Genomic DNA, 18,241 nt, shown 5'->3' with positions numbered 1-18,241 from the left:
AAGTGGAACATTACGACCTTGACTCCTCACAGCAAGGACGTAAAAATTCAGGGGTTTTTACTCGAAGTTTTGATTTCAAAATCAGGCATTGATATAATCGATACCACTCCCAAAATATCTTTCAGAAAAAAAAAATCTGTGTGGTATGAAAAATTTTAGTTTGAAACTATCCTCGATCTGCAAAAATAATAAGTTCATTATAAAAAAAAAATTCCCGAAAAATAAAATAAATTTAAATAAATTGATAAAAAAATGGAGATTAAACAAGGGATAATCGAACGCTCGAAACGTCAGGTATAAAAACTCTTCGCTGTTCACGGTGCCAAATTAATTTATTAACTAATTTAATAAAACCAACTAATTATCTACTTATTTCCCCTCGCCGACGCAGCACGGCAGTTTCTTACAGAAAGTTACCTCCTTGAAACAGGTGTGGGGCTAGTCTTTTGGATTAAGTTATTGGCTAAGTCTTTTGGTACAGTCCTCTGAGGGGGCGGAGGGTGGGGGGGGGGGGGGGCAGGGAGGCAAACTTTGTCTACCAAATACAAGAAACATTCAACAAAGTTGTGTCCAAATTTAATCAACGAGATAAATCAATAACAGTATCGCGTTTAAGCCAGTGTAAAAAACTTGTCATTGATAGCGAAAGTCGACAAATTGCGAATTGCAACACTAAAAGATAATCATGACCTTGATGCATGTTGCTACATGGTACATTCGACTTAAAGTCTTTCTCCCACTATTAAACCTACATTAATTACTTCATAAAACATCCCATACCTAAGTAATAGTTTAATTTCCTTTACTTGCTCTTATCTAACGATATAATTCCGCAAAATCAGTCATCCCTAGTTTCCAGGAGTGATGTTGGGGTAGGTTCCCAGTCCTCCGAACCCAACTGTTTTTACGTTCCAACGAAGCTGGTATCCCGGATTTCTTTTTATCACGTAGCATTTGGATAATAATCATCCTAGTGAGAGAGTGAATAAAATACTAAAATGTAGAAGATTCGTGTGTCGATAGCATTGTTTCTTGACCCCATATAAAGCAATTTTTAAGCGAGTGTCAAAAGTAATCTGAGATTGCATTAGTTATATTTTACTTCGCTCTGTAGTTTGTCCAAAAATCTCGCGCCACTCTTACAACCAAAACTGAAACCAGTTTTGCTGTATTGGTTGTTTTGCAGTTTTGGCGCGTTTTCCCGTGCGGAAAAACGCGCTTTTCATTGGCCCTTAAAGAATTTTTCCGTTGTTTTGATTGGCCGTTCAGATTACTCTGATTTTCAGTTTACGCCAACCAATCAAAAAGCGCTCTATCAAGGTATCTCAGTGACGATTATCAATGTATCATGAAACAAGTAGGCTGATGTCTCCTCGCTAGTCGCGTCTTTATAAGCTTCTAAGTTGAAATTGTAAATTGGCCACCGTAAAGATTTAAAAAGCTGACGTTTCGAGCGTTAGTCAGAGCGAAAGGGCTAACTAACGAAGGGCTAACGCTCGAAACGTCAACTTTTTAACTCTTTACGGTGGCCAATTGACAATTTCAACTTAGTTGATATTACCAAATTACCTTGTTACCCCCACCGACGCAGCACCACAGTTTCTTTAGGAACTTACCCCCTTTATTCTTAATAAGCTTCGTCTGTTGATAGACTGAGAGAGATTCCAGATGGTACAAAAACCGCTATCAAGTCTTTCAAAAGGAGAAATACGCTCCAGAGACCATATCTTTTTCATCAGCAACTTTTCAAAGCATACAAAACAAGCTACTCAGGGGTTTCATGAACGTTTTCAGCAGGAGGGTAACTGGTTTTCATAGGCGGGCAAAGCCTTTTAGAACTGAACTTCGTTATAGGATAAACTTTCTCCAGATTGTCAAACCAGGTGGGCAAAACCGTCCTCGCGACCGGTCAATTTGCCCGCTGCCCGGCCCTTAATGAAACCCCTGGCTAATACTATACTCATTACGTAATTATTCAGTTTCTGGAGTGTAACTCTCCTTTATGTATGAATCTCGAAGCCATATTTCAGTTGGTAAATCATTTTCTTAATGTTAAAAATTAAATATAGTCCTCTATTTCAACCCATAGTCCAAAAGCAGTTCTTTTTAACTTCGTTCATATTCTAATCCTCGTCTTCATCAGAGAGTTCATTTACGCTCACAGATTGATCCATAGTGTCAGCGGTGTCAAGCCCCATGGTTGTGTCGTCATCATCCGGAAGATATCTTTTGTTAATGGCTTCTTTAATTTGATTGTTTGCACCCTTTGGATCCAGGTCAATTGCCCAAGAAAAATTCATCTGCGCCAAGTGATTTTCCCCAAGTTTTTTGTAAACCTGTCGATATTAATGAGAAAAGGCACGCATTTTGAGACAATAAAATGAATTTTGAAAGATTTTACCCAACTTTTGTTAAACTTTTCGATATCAGTGAGAAAAGGCACGTATTTTGAAACAACAAAATTAATTTTGTGTGGTCGAACAAACCAAAAGCAGTGATCAGAGCGACCAATTAAAACAGAGGAAAATATTACGTGTAGAAAATAGGAAACCACGGTAAAAACAAGCAACCATCTAAAGCGCGGGAAACGCACGTGAACAAGTCATGATTTGTCTGAGTGCTGCATCTGATTGGTTAAGATAGTGACGTAGGGTTTCTGAACCAATAACAGAGAAAAGAAGATAAAACTAACGAATATCAACTGTAAAGGGTTGTTTAAGCGGCGGCAAACTTGTCATAAAACAACTAAATCTCCCAGCTTTGACCTGTACATTAAACCAAACCAAATTGCGATCGGAATTAAAAGGTGAATTTGCTCAAGCAACTTACTTTGCTAAGTAAAAAGTAAACCAAAGCTTCCCGCGGCACAATTTTCTTTAATTCCTCAAGTTCTTCCAGCGCTTCCTGACGAAAAAGTCCAGAATATAACAGATGTTAAGGCAAAAAATATATATATATCCAAAGGGGGCTTCTACTCTAATTCCAAAATTGACGCAACTGCTTTAAAAACACATTCGAGACATCTAGATTCGAGAGAGAGGATCAAACTTTCCAATGCCAAATATCCACTAATGACAAATTAGGCGCGCGCGAACCTGCCTCACCTTGGCGGGAAAAAGGCAACAGCCGTCAGCGTCACCGAACGAGTTTTTGGTAACGAAAATGGTAAAGCAGAAAAACCAAAATACTGACATGGTTTTTATAATAAAGGCCTCGATTTGCGATACCAATACACCGAATGCAAATATGGCGTCCAATTTGAATTGCCATTGTTCTGGACTGACTAGCCTCGTCTTCACGTTGGAGTACAAAAGGATTATTACATATGTGAGAAGCTAGTCAGTCCAGAACAATGACAACTCAAATTGGACGCCATATTTGCATTCGGTGTATGATTGTGTAAACTTTGCTGCTAATGGAGAGAAAAATACAAGCATTCCCGTATTTTTTTTGTTTAGAACTTGAAATCACAATCCTGTACTGGTTGTAGATATCGTCCTAAAATTATGATCCAGATGTCTCGATTGCAACATAAAACCCAGATTCATGCGGCAAAGAAACATCTCCAAGGCTGTGCTCTAACAGCGCCCGGTGGCCCCTGGCGCCTTACTTTTGCTCTTGGGCGACTCGGAAATTTTAGTTTTTTCATTCAAAGCATATGGATTTCACAGTTTCAGAGCACTGGGCTCCATTCAATTTTCCTTTGAGCGCAGCCTTGATCTCCATACCTTATGTTTATCCATTGAGAATAAAATGGAAGCGCGATGAAACTTGCACAGCGGATTCTTCGGATCAATATTCATAGCCTTGTTGATGGTAACAAGCGCAGCATCAGATTTCTTCATCGCGTGTTGTACCTACGCGAGATGTGGGAAATAAGAAAGATTTAGCACCACGTTTACGTGAAACGTGAATGGCAAGAGTGACCATGTGACCTTGTTTTCCCCACCATTTTCAAGTTTGCCAGTTGCGCTTAGCCGTTTCCACGTCACTTTAACTTTACTTTAACTTTAATCATTTTCTCAACAAACTTGACACATATACAAAGCTGAGGGGAAGGCCAAGAAACAGGAACAGGTTCCCTTACAAAAGGCCACCCAAAAAAAAAAACACTACACATACCTATATCTATATATATATATTGATAATAATAATAAATTAGGTTAATTCAGCGTCTAACTGGTATAAATAAGCCTTACAAAGACTTTAAAATCAGAGACTCAGACTGTCTGACATGCATAGGTAAACTGTTCTATGAAAATAGGAATATTTTAGCATGTTTGTTCTCGCATATTGAGTTCTAAATGACAGATCAGCATTTCTTAGCTCATATGCTGCATTTTTTCTGGAAATAATAAAACTAGATAGGTTAATATTTAAGAGTCCCTTTAAACATTTGTAAAAGAAGATCAAGTCAAGTAGAGTCCTTCTAGACTTAAGGGTTAGAAGATGGAGAGATTTTAACCGCTCCATGTAAGATTTTCCATTGATCACGAGTCGCGTGGCTCGTCTCTGAACGCTTTCAATCATGTCCCGTAAAAAGGCTTGCTGAGGGGACCAGATCTCGCAGGCGTATTCAAGGTGAGGCCGCACAAGGTGCATGTACAGCTTGCGAATCACAGCCGACTGTGTCTGATTTTCACATGTCCGTTTAATTAGCCGCAGGACCTTATTAGCAGAATTTACTTTTGTAAATATGTGGTCATGCCATGCTAGTGTGTCATGTAGCATCATACGTAGATCCTTTTCCGTGTCAGATAGGAGTAATTATTCCGTACCAAGATGATAGATATTGTGGATTGGATTTTTCTTCCTTGTTATACAGAGCTGTTTACATTTTTGTGAATTAAAATTCATTTCCCATAGTTTACTCCAATCATGTAGAGCTGACAGATCATTTTGGAGGGTGTAACAATCATTAAGGTCGTTAATCACTCTGAAAAGTGAAAGTAACCTGTTTCGCGTTTGCCGAGTACTTAAGATTTTCTTCACTTTTTCTCTCACAGAATAGAAGTCAAATGCCGGAAAAACGGCACTAAAACTATTTCTTATGAGGCATGCAAGGGCGCCTTCAAATCCGCGATGATGTGAGCTCACGCGAAGCTAAAGCAGCAAGGAGCACGCTATTTTACTTGAGACTTAAAAGGGCAAATTGACGTCAGCTGCTGTTTCACGTAAACGCGGTGCAAATCTCTCTATCATCTCTCAGACTGTCGCTCAGTTAACCAATGAGTGGGCCCTCATTAGTAGCGCTTGAGCACGGATGTGTCTCAGCCTTCAGAAAACTAGTAGATCTTAAGCAACACGAGAGGTCTGCAAGGAAGGGGCCTGGCACTCATTATCTGTGCCAGACCCCTGGAAAACCTCTCCTCGACTCGTCTGAAATGTTCCCGCAGGCGGAAAGATAGTTTGTGTTCAATAAAACTAAACAATACGTATGATGCACGATCCTCGCAGTAGAGAGCGCTATTTACGCAATAGCGAAAATCAGACCTGAAAAAAAAAATCAGGCCTGTTCGGGATTCGAACCACTGACCTCTGCGATACTAGTGCAGCGCTCAACCAATTAAGCTAACAAGCCAACTGGGAGCAGGCCGTTAAGTTGATTCGTAATAAACCCGTGATGATAAATCAGATACAATGTATATATGAAGTTCATATATTTTGATCCCGTACAGGCCTGATTTTTTTCAGGTCTGATTTTCGCTATTACATAAATAGCGCTCTCTACTGCGAGGATCGTGCATCATACGTATCTAATAATGCAGTTCAAAATATATGAACTTCATATATACATTAAAACTAAACAATGTTAACAAATGAAATTGCGGCGGTCAACCACATTTTTTAAAGGCGACCTCGCCCTGTAAGGTTTGTCAACTTACCACTCCAACATGACAATACAGCACAGAACTTGATGGGTTTATTGACAAAGCTTTTCTGAAATGGATTTCAGCTAGGTTGAACTTCTCTTGTTTGTAGTAGATCATACCAATACCATACCTAGAGAATATATATATATAAAATCATTACATAATCAACGCCATGGTCACTTCCGGCTTGGACAAAATTTTAAACGAGTTCTTCAAGGCCCTAAAGGAAAAATACTGATGGTTTGTTTCCCTGGAATTCCGGAAAACTCTCTTAATAGATATCTCTTCATCACGGATATCTCCTAAACTGGACACTTCGAGACGACCCTGTTAGTTACATTCTTTAGCTGTTTCTTGAGCTTCGCAGCTGTGTACGGAAGATATTTGGTGAAGACATTTGGCTCAGTCTCTCGTTTATGTCGTAAAATAGTTTGTAAATAGCGGTTAGTCTCTTGTGTTTTCCCGCGCTACAGTCAAATCTTTGTTTCCGATTGAGTTCTCGTTGGCTCATTGTAATCACGACGGCCAATCATGACAAAGGAAAGTACAGAAGGGGCCAGTCAGAACTCAGAGCGAAACAAATACATTACATGGAGCGCGAGAAAACGCAGGTGACTTAAGTCACGATTGGCTTAAGCTTTGCATCTGATTGGTTGAGAGGATGGTGCAACTTTTCTTAGCCAATCACAATACGAAGTAAACCAAAACTGACGCAACCAACTAACCACGCGTTATAGTGCCGCGAATCTGTCCTGACAGCCTGGCGGAAACACGACATGGCTCTATCAAGTTCCTCTGTGAGAACGTATTCGTGTCCCAGCAGCGTGTAGGCGTAAGTGAAGGGTGGATTAACCTGTACAGCGCGCTGGAAAAACTTGATGGCAGTATCATGTTCTTTTTGTAGACTAAAACAATTTCCTGTGGCGCACCAAGCCTTGGGAGAAGAAAAAATAATTCGTACAATTAAATCATACGGTTGAGGACGAAATTTTATAGGATCAAATAAAGAGTTGTTCGTCATCGAACACGAGTTTAAAATGGTGACACACACACCTGAGGGGAGGTACGGTCAGTTTCTACCAATTCTTGCGCCAGGGCCGAGAGGGAAACCTCATTTTGTAAATGCCATAGAGTCGTAGAATAGATTTCCATTCCTGGAAGATAAATAGATATGCATAAGTAATTACAACAGTTTCTTCTCCTTTTTTGAAAAATATGTTTATAAGGAATGATCAAACTTAATCACCTTCAATTCTGTAGGGTTCTAGTTGTCTCACTTTGGCGAAAACTTTCTCAGCCTACAAAAAAAGTCAAGTTGATTGTTAATAACAAAAACATCGTGTGAAGTATATAAAAAACATTTGACTCATCTCCTTCATCAGGTGTGATTCACATCTGTGGCAACTACGAACTGTTTCAAGTTTGGGGTATTGTGGGCGACAACGTCTGAGGGTACCCTCAAAACTTGACTTGCGTGACATTTCCTGTGTCGGGTTGGGACTTCGGGTTTTGGGGGTGTGTCCTAATCCGGCTCTCTGTTTGGTCCATTTGGGTCACGTGGTACTTTTTCCTGCTCTATGATTGGTTACTACCCATAGGAGTCCCCTTAATTACTGAAAGAATTTAAAATCAAGAAATCTCTTCATACCAGCTGATACTCCGCCAGTTCAAAGTGGGCCCGCCCAACTTGAGTCAACACCCATCCTGTGTTATAATGGTGGGGTGCTAATGATGAAAATGCATTCAATGCCTGTTTACATTCATAAGAACTAAGATGCACATATGCCTGTCCTAATTGCTTCAAAAGTGCCATTAACCCATCTAAAAAAAAACAAACAAATAAACAAATGAACAAATAAGTAAAGAAAATTGGCAGGAATGCAATACATACTTTGAAATTACTCTAGTGTGCTGTATTGCTTTATATTTGCAGTGACAACATAAGATAACCTTGATACAATGTGTTTAATTTCTTAACTCAACATTAGCCACTTGACACTAACAGAAGCCAACTAACCAGACTAGTAGAAATTCAGTTTTGGCTAGTGGTTTTCCATTTCTATGAACCAGTTTGGCTGGCAAACAAACTGAAATTGTTGTAAAATCTAAGTTGTCACAGGCCACTTGGCTAGTAAGTCGAAAAGTTAGCGTTGGGCCCTGCTTCTATACATAATGTATCACCTAACATACCCCTAATTAATATTTTTTGTTATTCTCATTTCTTGTCTGCTTAGCATTGTGTTACCATTGTGTGGAGAGATTATTTCTTGGTCACTCAGTAAAAAGGGTCAAAGTTCAATGCTTGTGATTTTTTCTTTGCAACCATCTTTATTTACTAAAAATTTCTTTTAAAGAAATTTTAAGAAATAACCTGCAATTCACACATACACTTTCAACTCAAATGAAACTTCCAATGGCAGAGGTCCAATTGTCAACAAAGACAGTTCATGAGTACAGGTTACTTACCCATACCACCCTGCACAGGTGATAACTTTGACTGACCCCTCCCTTCATTGTTTTGTTGTGTAGAGGACCCTTCCTGGATCACATTCTCAACACAGGGAGCTAATGGCTGAGGAGTGGAACTTCTCGTTTGCCGTCGAGTCTGGAATAAAATACCATTTTCAAAATCTTCACTTACTTTTCAAGTCTGCTTAAATGAACTAAGGTTCTTCAAAGATTTCTTGGCAGCCAGACAAAAAAAGTATATAAATAAATTTAAAGTACCTAGCTGGCACAGGCTACCTTAAAGATACTTCAGATCAAGACTGGTGCTGTACGTCTACATAAAGAGGCTTGATCTTCAAAAATAAGTAACCAACTAAAATGGCAGCTGCTTGAACACTGTGGAGCAAACTTTAAACAAGTCGCACAGGAGAAATCTCTGTTTGCCTTACATCCTTTGCCTTAAAGGGCTGTGGTCTAGCAGCACCCGGTGGCCAAATCTTAGTTTTTCCCTAAAAAGCATATGCTGGGCACCCTAGATTTCACAGTTTCAGAGCACTAGGCTCCCTTCAATTTTTCTTAGAGCACAGCTTTGCCTTATATACTTTCCACTTGATGGTAGAAATGGTTTTAACCATACCTTTCTAACAACATTACTAACAGCAGTTCTATGTGAAGGAGATGCAACTCTTGCACTCTTTGGTCTTCTATCCTGCATGAAATAGAAAGAAAGTCCAGTAGATGGTCAGTGACTAAGTTCCCTTAAAATTGCTCTCTTGATCATCATTTCAACTCTCCTAACAATCTCACTCTCTTAGCTCTTAAACTCTCAAGATCTGACCACTTATTCTCCCCTCTAGCTGTCACACATTTCTTTGAAAATTAATTACAAGAATTTGGTGTTGTATCATGATAACAACAACAATTACAATTTGAGAAGTGCCTACCCACAATTAGTTGAAAACTAGTCAAGGCGGGTAGGTATAATTAAGTTAGGCTTATCGCTAGGTACTTGCAAAGACTTCGAATTGGCAGCAGTTAAGATTACACTAAGAAAACGGTAGTTCAAATTGCAATAAATAGTACATTAAAATTAAAATAGTAAATTAATTTAATGATAATAATAACAGGAAATAGAAAGAGACTTTGCTATACTGGTCATAGCTAGAGGATTGATGAGGTTTACAAATTTTTAATTATTTCAAGAATTGAAGATGGTGTAAGATACAAGTTCTGTTTTTTGAAGATATTAATAAGTATTTTAATGTATTTTTTTAACAACTTCAACCTGATAAGTTTGAGTATTCTCATTACCTGTTTGCTGGATAGTGTATGGCTATTATAGGGAGAAGTTAAATGTTAATCACTTCTTGGAGTTAAAGGATTAAAAGCTCTCCTGATCATTATTTTCTTCAACTATCATAATAGTACTTCTTTCTTATGAGCCACACCATAAGGAAAATTACTTACCTTATTTGTTGAGTCAAAATTGCTAACAGAGCTGTTACTAGACTGTGTAAAGAGTCGTGAGCTCCGCCGCACACTGGGAGCATTAGACGAGAAGCCCTGATGTCCTGTGCCGTGAGGAGACGATGTAAACATTGTTGATGGAGAGTGCATGCTATGGACACTAGATGTGACCGGTTTGCATGAAGAATCATTTCTTCTGTTACCGCCCTAAAAGAAAAGAGCTTCAGACTGAAAACTACCAGTTGTGCAAAATCAAAAGACCAGTAACTTATTCTGAACCATAATGTACCATTGTCATAATTGATTCTGTTACTTAAAAGAGGAAATGTGAATGTTCCCTTTAATTTCTGCATTAAATCTTGTTTGATCTTCACCTGAGATTGTGGAGTTGGTGTTGTTCCCAGTGCCCCGGGAAATTTTTACCTCAACCAAAACTTTCTTGCCATTTGGACCCCTCCTTGAACTCAAAACATCTTACAAAACAAAAAACAAAACAACTGAATCTTCTGTACAATATTGCAAAATATCACCCTCAGTGGATGAAAATATTATGCAAACCTTTTTCAGGGGTGCTTTAGGGGCGTGTCCTTCACCAACAACTGGAGATGGAGTGATGAATGGCACAGAATTCTGGTCATTTGCTGGTGTATCTGATGCCAGCATTCCAAAACTAGACCCCAATTGAAAGAAGATGGTCATGTTAGTTGTACAGTGCCTAGCAGAACTATCCCAGCTCCGATGAAGGGCTAATGCTCGAAACGTCAGCTTTTGTAATCGTTACGGTGGCCAATTTACCATTTCAACTTTGTTGATATATCCAAATTATTTCGTTACCCCCACCGACGCAGCCCCAAACAGTTTCTTTAGAAACTATCAGCCTTTATCCCAGCTTCAGATATCTTTTTAAAAATATGCATGTACATAATTATGTAACAGTTTCTTTCTTAGTTAAACATTTCTTTTGCCTTTTATAGGTTTAACAATGCAGTGAGATACCTAGACCTTTAACCCTTGAACTTCCAGAAATGATCAACATGTAACTTCTCCCTGTAATATCCATACATTATCCAGCAGACAAGTAATGAGAATACTTAAGGTTATCAGGTAGAAGTTGTTTTCTTGATCTAACACCAAATTCTTGCTACTAATTTACAGGGAAATGTATAGCAGCAAGAGGGGGAGAATTAACAATCAGATCACAGCCAAGTCACTGGGTTGTAGTCTCGGGTAAGAGACGTTACTCCCCCAGAGCCTCACTCTATCCAGGAAGATAAATGTGGACCAGCAGACTGCCAAATCCTGGATGAAGAAAAGGAGGGGGAATATAACCTGCAAAGGACTGCCATCTCACCAAGGGGGAGAAGTACTAACAGGGCTGTAGCCTAGCAATGCCCTGTGGTCCTTGGCACCTTGCTTTTGCCCATGGGAAACTCAGGAATTTTAGTTTTTTCGCATAAAAGCATATGCTGGGCACCCTGTATTTCAAAGTTTCAGAGCAGTGGGCTCCCTTCACTTTTTCTTAGAGCACAGCCTTGACTAACACTCTGTGTTGCTTCTTGTTAAAGAAACTGAGATGAACTCCTGCAGTTATGAGCTTTTTGGCCTCAAGGACCCAAGATATGTGTACATCTGTACACTTTTTCAAGTCTGACAATAAAATTTAAGCAAAGGACAATTTTTTTTTATCTGTTATTAAACTTTCTTCATGGGCCAATTGACCCATGGCCACCAAACACTGGTCACCCAACTCATGATTGAGCTCCAAGCAAATTTAATGGTCAAAAGTTTTTCTAGATGCCATCATAACCAAAATGGTCATAGTTTGGAACACTAAACACGACTATATATTGTTCTACCCGTATCCATCAGGGCTGTGGTATAGCAGATCCCAGTGGCCCCTGGTACCTTGCTTTTGCTCTTGGGCAAATCAGGAATCTTAGTTTTTTCGTAAAAAGCATATGCTGACCACCCTGGATTTCACAGTTTCAGAGCACTGGGTTCCCTTCAACTTTTCTTGGAGCACAGCCTTGTTCATACCTTGGTGTCAGGGGACTTGCTGACTGCGTAGCTCCTAAAAGATTCCTTCCAACCTTCTGACGAATTCTCTTTTCACCCACACTAACAGCAGATGACGGCACTGTGAAACTGCCCCCTGACATATCTATTGAACCAGGTCTGGATGAAATTAACATGCTAAAGTTCTGCGGAGTGATGTTCTGTGAGGGATCAAGATTTTCTGAGCATACTGTGTCAATTTTTCGTCGCTGATTGTCTGACGGACTTGTTGTATCCATAGTAACAGTGGGGGATCCCACTGTCATGTGTTCTCTGTTTGACATGAAAGATGTGATTTTGGGACAAGAAGACGATTTAAAATAATCCGCTGCATCTGGCTTCTCACCTAATCAAAAAAAATAATAATGAAAAAGGAACAATTATAAATATAGTAACTGAATAAACATTTTAAACCTTTACACCCAAACATCAGGATGCATATTCTCCATACTGTTCTCTATACATTTCCCATGGTGCTGACAAGGAGAATTTGTTTAACAATCAAGAGCTACTTCAGTTACAGATCATTTTCTTTATTCTTGTGACCTAAATGTGTGATTCAGGGGTGATATTGTAAGGAGACATTGGATGCTGGTCACTTTTAGGGTTCAAAGTGATACTAATTGTATAAAACAAAGGTTCCACAATAACAAGTATAAATCCCATTTCTTAATAGATTATTGAAGGATTATTTCATATTTTGTGCAATGAGAGATTTCACAAAAGTAAATTTGTCCTCTATTTTTTTTTTTTTTTTTTTAATTTCTTGCCAGGTTTCCAAGAGGAAAATCTGCAAAATTAGAAGTCAATATTTAAGGGGGAAATCACCTCCTCCAAATTCATAACAGAGTCTGCACAAAAACTCCTAGAAATTATGGAGGAGATGATTTCCCAAATATGTTCATTGCTGAAGTAAAGAAAATGCTTTGTGGTCATTCACTGCATGGTTTCAGCTTGCTTTAATGAAGGTACAAAAAAGAGTTTGAGTAAAAAAAAAAAAAGAAAAAATCACGAATTCTTGTGTCTAACTACAGCACATACCTAGCTGACAAAGATTCTCAAATGAACTCCATAAATATGGATTATATTTCAAACTACTTTTAAAGCATTCTGCTGCTCTTGCAAACTGTTCTGATTTCCTAAAATAAAGATATAAATAACTAAGTGAGACACTCAAACAAAAACATTTTTGGAATTACTTTTCACAAAATTATTTCATGATGAAAAATGAAAACACTGATAATAGCCCTTATTCCAGTTCTGTGTGTGCGGTGTAGTTGGACAGCGGCTTCCTGTAATAGTGCACACAAAAGTGAGGCTATTGGGTCAAGCTTTCTTGAAGATTACAGAAGTTGTGAAGTTGAATTTAGCATGAGAATTTAAAATGTTGAGTTATTTTCAAAATCAGCATTTTTATCTGCCGAAGAGAAAGTGAAAATATTAAGAGGTAAGTGTCCTCGTGATGTTACAAAGGAAAGGCTGAAGGAATGGCTTTCGTATTGTAAAGGAACTGCCAAAGATAGAAGTGCTGGATTGACAGCTTCGAAACCCATGCTAGTTTAAAGGTGAGTTCATAATGCTTATTTAAATCTTGGCATTTTTACCCTGATGATAAATCATTACAGAATCGTACTGTCTGTGTACCTTTTCTTTAAAATAGGGTTATATGCTACATCAAGAACAGATGGGATGACGATTTTCTTAAAAAGTGGCAGCCCTTGACATGTAAACAAGTGAACGAAACAAGCAAAACCACTAGTACCATCGCAGCTGTTACAAGCAGTGGTCTTCCTGATTCTGTGGATTTGAGTGGATCTTTGAACACAATTGGATCTGTGTTTTTGATGCTCTTCAGTTGCTCATGAATGACATTAATGTCAACAGTCGTATCCTTACTCACATTGAGACATCTTGCAGTGAATGAATGAATGAATATGAATATAGTTTATATCTGACCACTTGCAGCCCAGAGGCTAAATTACGGGTGCAGAGTTGTTGCCTGTCGATCATAAGGTATTTTCCTCCGTGGCTTTTCAGCAGAGAAAATAAACTTTGTAGGTATAGCGTCCGGTTTGAGTCACATTCGCTGTCTTCCTAGGGACTTTACAAAGCACTCAGGCTCAAAATGCTTGCTACAAAGATAGGAATTTTTGTAAAAAGGAGTGTTCTCCCTTCGGATTTTTACCAGCCATTTCTGGAGAAGATCTTTCTTTGATAGTGGCAAGGAATTCCATGCAAGGCCGCAACAATCTTCTTTTGAACTCAGGCTTGTACAGCCAAAGGCTATACAGTGTCTAACTGTTATGTGTCACCTAAACTTTAACAGCGATGTAATATTTTCTACACTCCTGCTAGTAATCTTCAGGGAAGCTTGACCTGATAGCCTCACTTTCGCGTACGCAACCATAGGATACTGCTGTCCAACTAAACTGCGCGCGCGGAACTGGAATAAGGATTATTGAACATACCTGCATATCTGCCCCAGAAGAGCCAGTCCATAACTTGCTGCAGCACCAAACTCTGAAGCAATGGTCTCTAGAGGTTTGCTGTTTGTCAGGCATCCACCAGTCAGAGCCATTTCACCTTCTGCCAGTCTATAAAGCCAGGAAAGATCATAGAGAAGCTGGGTGAACTATTCATTTGAACCAACTGTTACCTAATGTCATACCAGGTTACCACATGAATTTTATAATAGGGATGGGGTAGTAAAAACAGCAAACACTTTAAAGCTAAGGGTACCAGGCAATTGATCAGGTAATCAGTCTCTGACAGTTTAAAATTTAAAATTTTTTCAAGGAAGCATACCTTCTGACCCCCCTAGAAGGCTTTGTGAGCAAGCATAATGAATTCAGCCACATACTCAATTCATATTGTATATCTATTAAGTTTTTTAATGAAAACCTTGAAGGTGCACTACCATTTATTATTACACGACTCGGTCAGTCAGAGGGCCAATAACTAAAATCAACCAATCAAAACTGCTCTATTGCTGGTCAATATTCTCTCAGTATTAGACTGGGCACTGTCCTGACTGGTCCCGAATGATACCACACTTGTGTTCCTTTGAACTTCAGTTGTATAATAAATCTCTTATTAACCAAGCTTGCTCAGGGCCATACTGGAAGAATATTGGCCCTTGGTCTTTTTTGTATGGACCGAGCGCAGCGAGATCCGTACTGTCAAGACCTCGGGCCGATATTCTCCCAGTACGGCCCTCGCACTTGGTGAATAAGATATATATAATGTGACTTGTAAGAGGCTGGGTTTTCACCAAGAAATGTAGTATGAGAATTGTGTGATTCAACAGAAGAATAATTCCAAGTTGATGAGAAATATAGCTCAGATCATTAAAATTATGGTGAAGAATTTTTCAATCTCCAATGCCTGAGTGAACCAATTGAAGGAGACACATACTTGTCTAATTCCATGCAGCATTTTGCAAAAAGAAATCGGCAGAGTGGAGTGGGACAGCCTCTGCTTTGGAGCAGAGAGTACGCTCTTTTACAATAACCAGCTTGATAAAAACATGTCGCCAGAAGGTACAAAGTATCATCAGAGCCAACTGAAACAAAATATAATTTTTCAGATTATTAACTCTTAGTATTACAACTAAATCTATGTGAAATCTTGAACTATATAGCTGGGTATAGTGCTCACAACTAAATGAAATAAATCAAGTTTTGACCTGCAGATGATTAACCCTTTCGCACTCTAGATCTGATTGTTAATTCTCCCATCTGGTTCTTACACATTTCCCTGTATGTTGATTATAAGAATTTGGTGTTAGATCAAGTTAAACGCTTCCACCTGATAAGTTTGAGTATTCTCATCACCTGTTTGCTGGGTAATATACAGATGTTATAGGGAGAAGTTACATGTTAATCACTTGTGGAAGTTTAAGACCAGGTTAAAAGGAAGCAACCAGTGGTCTCTCTAACACAGTAACAGGGCTGTTGATAGGGAGCCATTTGAAAGCAGATGGCTTATAGAAAAAAAATGAGGGAAGCAGATTCTTAATTTCATATTTCTGAAATATAAAAAAATTATTGGATTATCAATCTTTTATTACCTTCTGCGAAAAGTCGTTCAGCAAGGAAGATTGCATCTTCATAGGCATAATGACCCAAAGCATGCCATATGGATGCCTAAAATAAATTCACAACATGAAATAGTTACTAAGAGAACATCAAAACCCCTATTGATTTCATTCAGCAAAGCTCAACACTAACTTTTCAACTTTCTAGCCAAGTGGCTAGTGACAACTTAGATGTTAGGACAATTTCAGTTTGTTTATTAGCCAAACTGGCTGGTGGAAATCGAAAATCACCAGCCAAAACTGAATTCCTAGAAGTCTGCAACTAGTTGGCCACTGTTAGTGATGAGCCCAGATTTGGAGCTACTTCATTTTCAAAGGTTTGCTTGGTACAAGTTCTGCTGGAGTATAGCCTCCAAATTAACTTACAATGCAAATATATGCGTGATGCATGATCCTCACAGAAGAGAGCGTTATTTATGCAATAGTGAAAATCAGACCTGAAAAAAATCAGGCCTGTACGGGATTCGAACCACTGACCTCTGCGATACTAGTGCAGCGCTCTACCAATTGAGCTAACAAGCCAACTGGGAGCAGGCCATTAAGTTGATTCGTAATAAACCTGTGATAATCAGATACAATGTATATATGAAGTTCATATATTTTGAACTGCGGTATTAGATACGTGTGATGCATGATGCTCGCAGTAGAGAGCGCTATTTATGAAATAGCGGAAATCAGACCTGAAAAAAATCAGGCCTGTTCGGGATTCAAACCACTGACCTCTGCGATACTAGTGCAGCGCTCTACCAATTGAGCTAACAAGCCAACTGGGAGCAGGCCGCTAAGTTGATTCGTAATAAACCCGTGATAATCAGATACAATGTATATATGAAGTTCATATATTTTGAACTGCGGTATTAGATACGTGTGATGCATGATCCTCGCAGTAGATATATTTGAATAAATATATACAAATGATAAAAGGTGAAAGTTTTTAACAAAATTGTGGTGCTGTGCAAGTGAGGGGAATCTCAAGATAATTTGGTTTTATTAACTGGATTGTTCATGTAAATTGGCCTCCGTATGCTTTACAAACTCCTTATGGTAGCCAAATTTCATTGTTAACTCAGTTGATAAATCCAAATTATCTTGTAGTACAAAGTCTATTTGTTTTTAAAAGGAACTTGCAGTAGTATCTTGTACCACCACAAATCTCTATTTTGATGTGGTGTGGAGGCACTTTTGGATGCTGACCCTCTAAAAGTTATCATTGATAAAATTCCTCTTCCGTAAAACTTTTTGTACAGAAATGTCGCATATAAAAATATTTGGTGGGCATTGGACATCAGCAGCATATCACAAATATGGAAAACTTTTTATTTGTTTCTTTTTCCAAAGCTGCTATCGCCGTTAGAATTGAAATCAAATAATACAAGAATTCCAAGAATTTTCGTGACCGGTTTCAACTGAATTTCAAAGCCTCACTCAAATTTTTCAAAAGTCGTTTCTGAGTGTAGAAGGCAAATGAATTCCCCTCGTAACATCGATCGGACAGGTCTGCCTACCTGGTGAAAAATTTTTTTGGTGAATCGAATAACGCCTGAAACTTTTGCTGTTACCGAATCACTCTGAAAAACTATTTTCCAAACCAGTCTAACAAAAAGATCATTTTCGCTTCCAAACGTATAAACTCGCTAATAAGTTATTTATCCCGCGCCCGAAACAAATTCTGCGCCGTAAATTTCGTAAAAAAAAATAGAGCACAAAAGGCTACTGCGCGAGACTACATATAAACATACCCTTATCGGTTCCTCGCAGACCATAATCCATAAAAACGAAGCTAAACTTCCTAGATTTTCCGATAAAATTCCAGTAAAACGTTGAAAACTGCTTGATTGAGCATTCCAACTTGAATTCGGCGCTGGGAAAACTGGACACTAATGCGCATACTCACAGGGACTAGGCGAACAATCTGCTCGCAGGCGTAGAGCTACAATTTACTCTGTTGAAGTTGCTTCATATCTACATATCAAATAAGCAACCTTCGTTCATCGTTGTACAGCAGAGTTCTCATTAGTTTCAAAAAAGCTTCCATTAGAGGACAAGATCGCCAAACGAGTACTACTGGCGAAAATCGTCCAATTGCCCACTAGTAAACAGAACCCCAAATCGGCCACTAGCGGACAAAACCTTAAATCGGCCAATACTGGACAAAACCCCAAATCGGCCACTAGTGGACAAAACCTTAAAAAGGCCACTAGTGGACAAAACCCCAAATAGGCCACTAGTGGATAAAACCTTAAATCGCCCACTATTGGACAAAACCCCAAATCGGCCACTAGTGGAAAAAACCCCAAATCGG

General features: G+C 38.8%; 1 protein-coding gene across 1 annotated transcript; it reads right to left on the bottom strand.

Moving 5' to 3' along the window:
- Nucleotides 1-563: 563 nt before the first annotated feature.
- On the bottom strand, nucleotides 564-17,829 carry LOC111335846 (cell division cycle protein 27 homolog). The gene is made up of 18 exons (XM_088745700.1): nucleotides 17,679-17,829; nucleotides 15,913-15,988; nucleotides 15,258-15,405; nucleotides 14,312-14,437; nucleotides 12,885-12,982; nucleotides 11,826-12,189; nucleotides 10,347-10,458; nucleotides 9,789-9,995; nucleotides 8,959-9,030; nucleotides 8,340-8,478; nucleotides 7,522-7,694; nucleotides 7,120-7,171; nucleotides 6,927-7,027; nucleotides 6,599-6,807; nucleotides 5,886-6,003; nucleotides 3,729-3,857; nucleotides 2,830-2,904; nucleotides 564-2,336 (listed from the first exon to the last, which is right to left on the bottom strand). The coding sequence occupies exons 1-18, from the start codon at nucleotides 17,700-17,702 to the stop codon at nucleotides 2,124-2,126; spliced, it is 2,436 nt and encodes an 811-aa protein (XP_088601826.1). The 5' UTR covers nucleotides 17,703-17,829; the 3' UTR covers nucleotides 564-2,123.
- Between the last annotated feature and the right edge of the window lie 412 nt (nucleotides 17,830-18,241).

This window comes from Stylophora pistillata, chromosome 14, assembly GCF_964205215.1.
Source record: "Stylophora pistillata chromosome 14, jaStyPist1.2, whole genome shotgun sequence".
Lineage (NCBI taxonomy): Eukaryota > Metazoa > Cnidaria > Anthozoa > Scleractinia > Pocilloporidae > Stylophora > Stylophora pistillata.
Note: the sequence above shows the minus strand (reverse complement) of the source record. Positions and strands in the feature narration are given on the sequence as shown.

Coding starts and splice junctions, on each gene's coding strand:
- LOC111335846 (XM_088745700.1), bottom strand. CDS start 17,702: ATGGTCTGCGAGGAACCGATAAGG. Junction 12,983..14,311: donor CTTCTGGGGCAGATATGCAG/GTATGTTCAATA, acceptor TCTTTATTTTAG/GAAATCAGAACAGTTTGCAA. Junction 2,337..2,829: donor TTTACTTTTTACTTAGCAAA/GTAAGTTGCTTG, acceptor TAATATCGACAG/GTTTACAAAAAACTTGGGGA.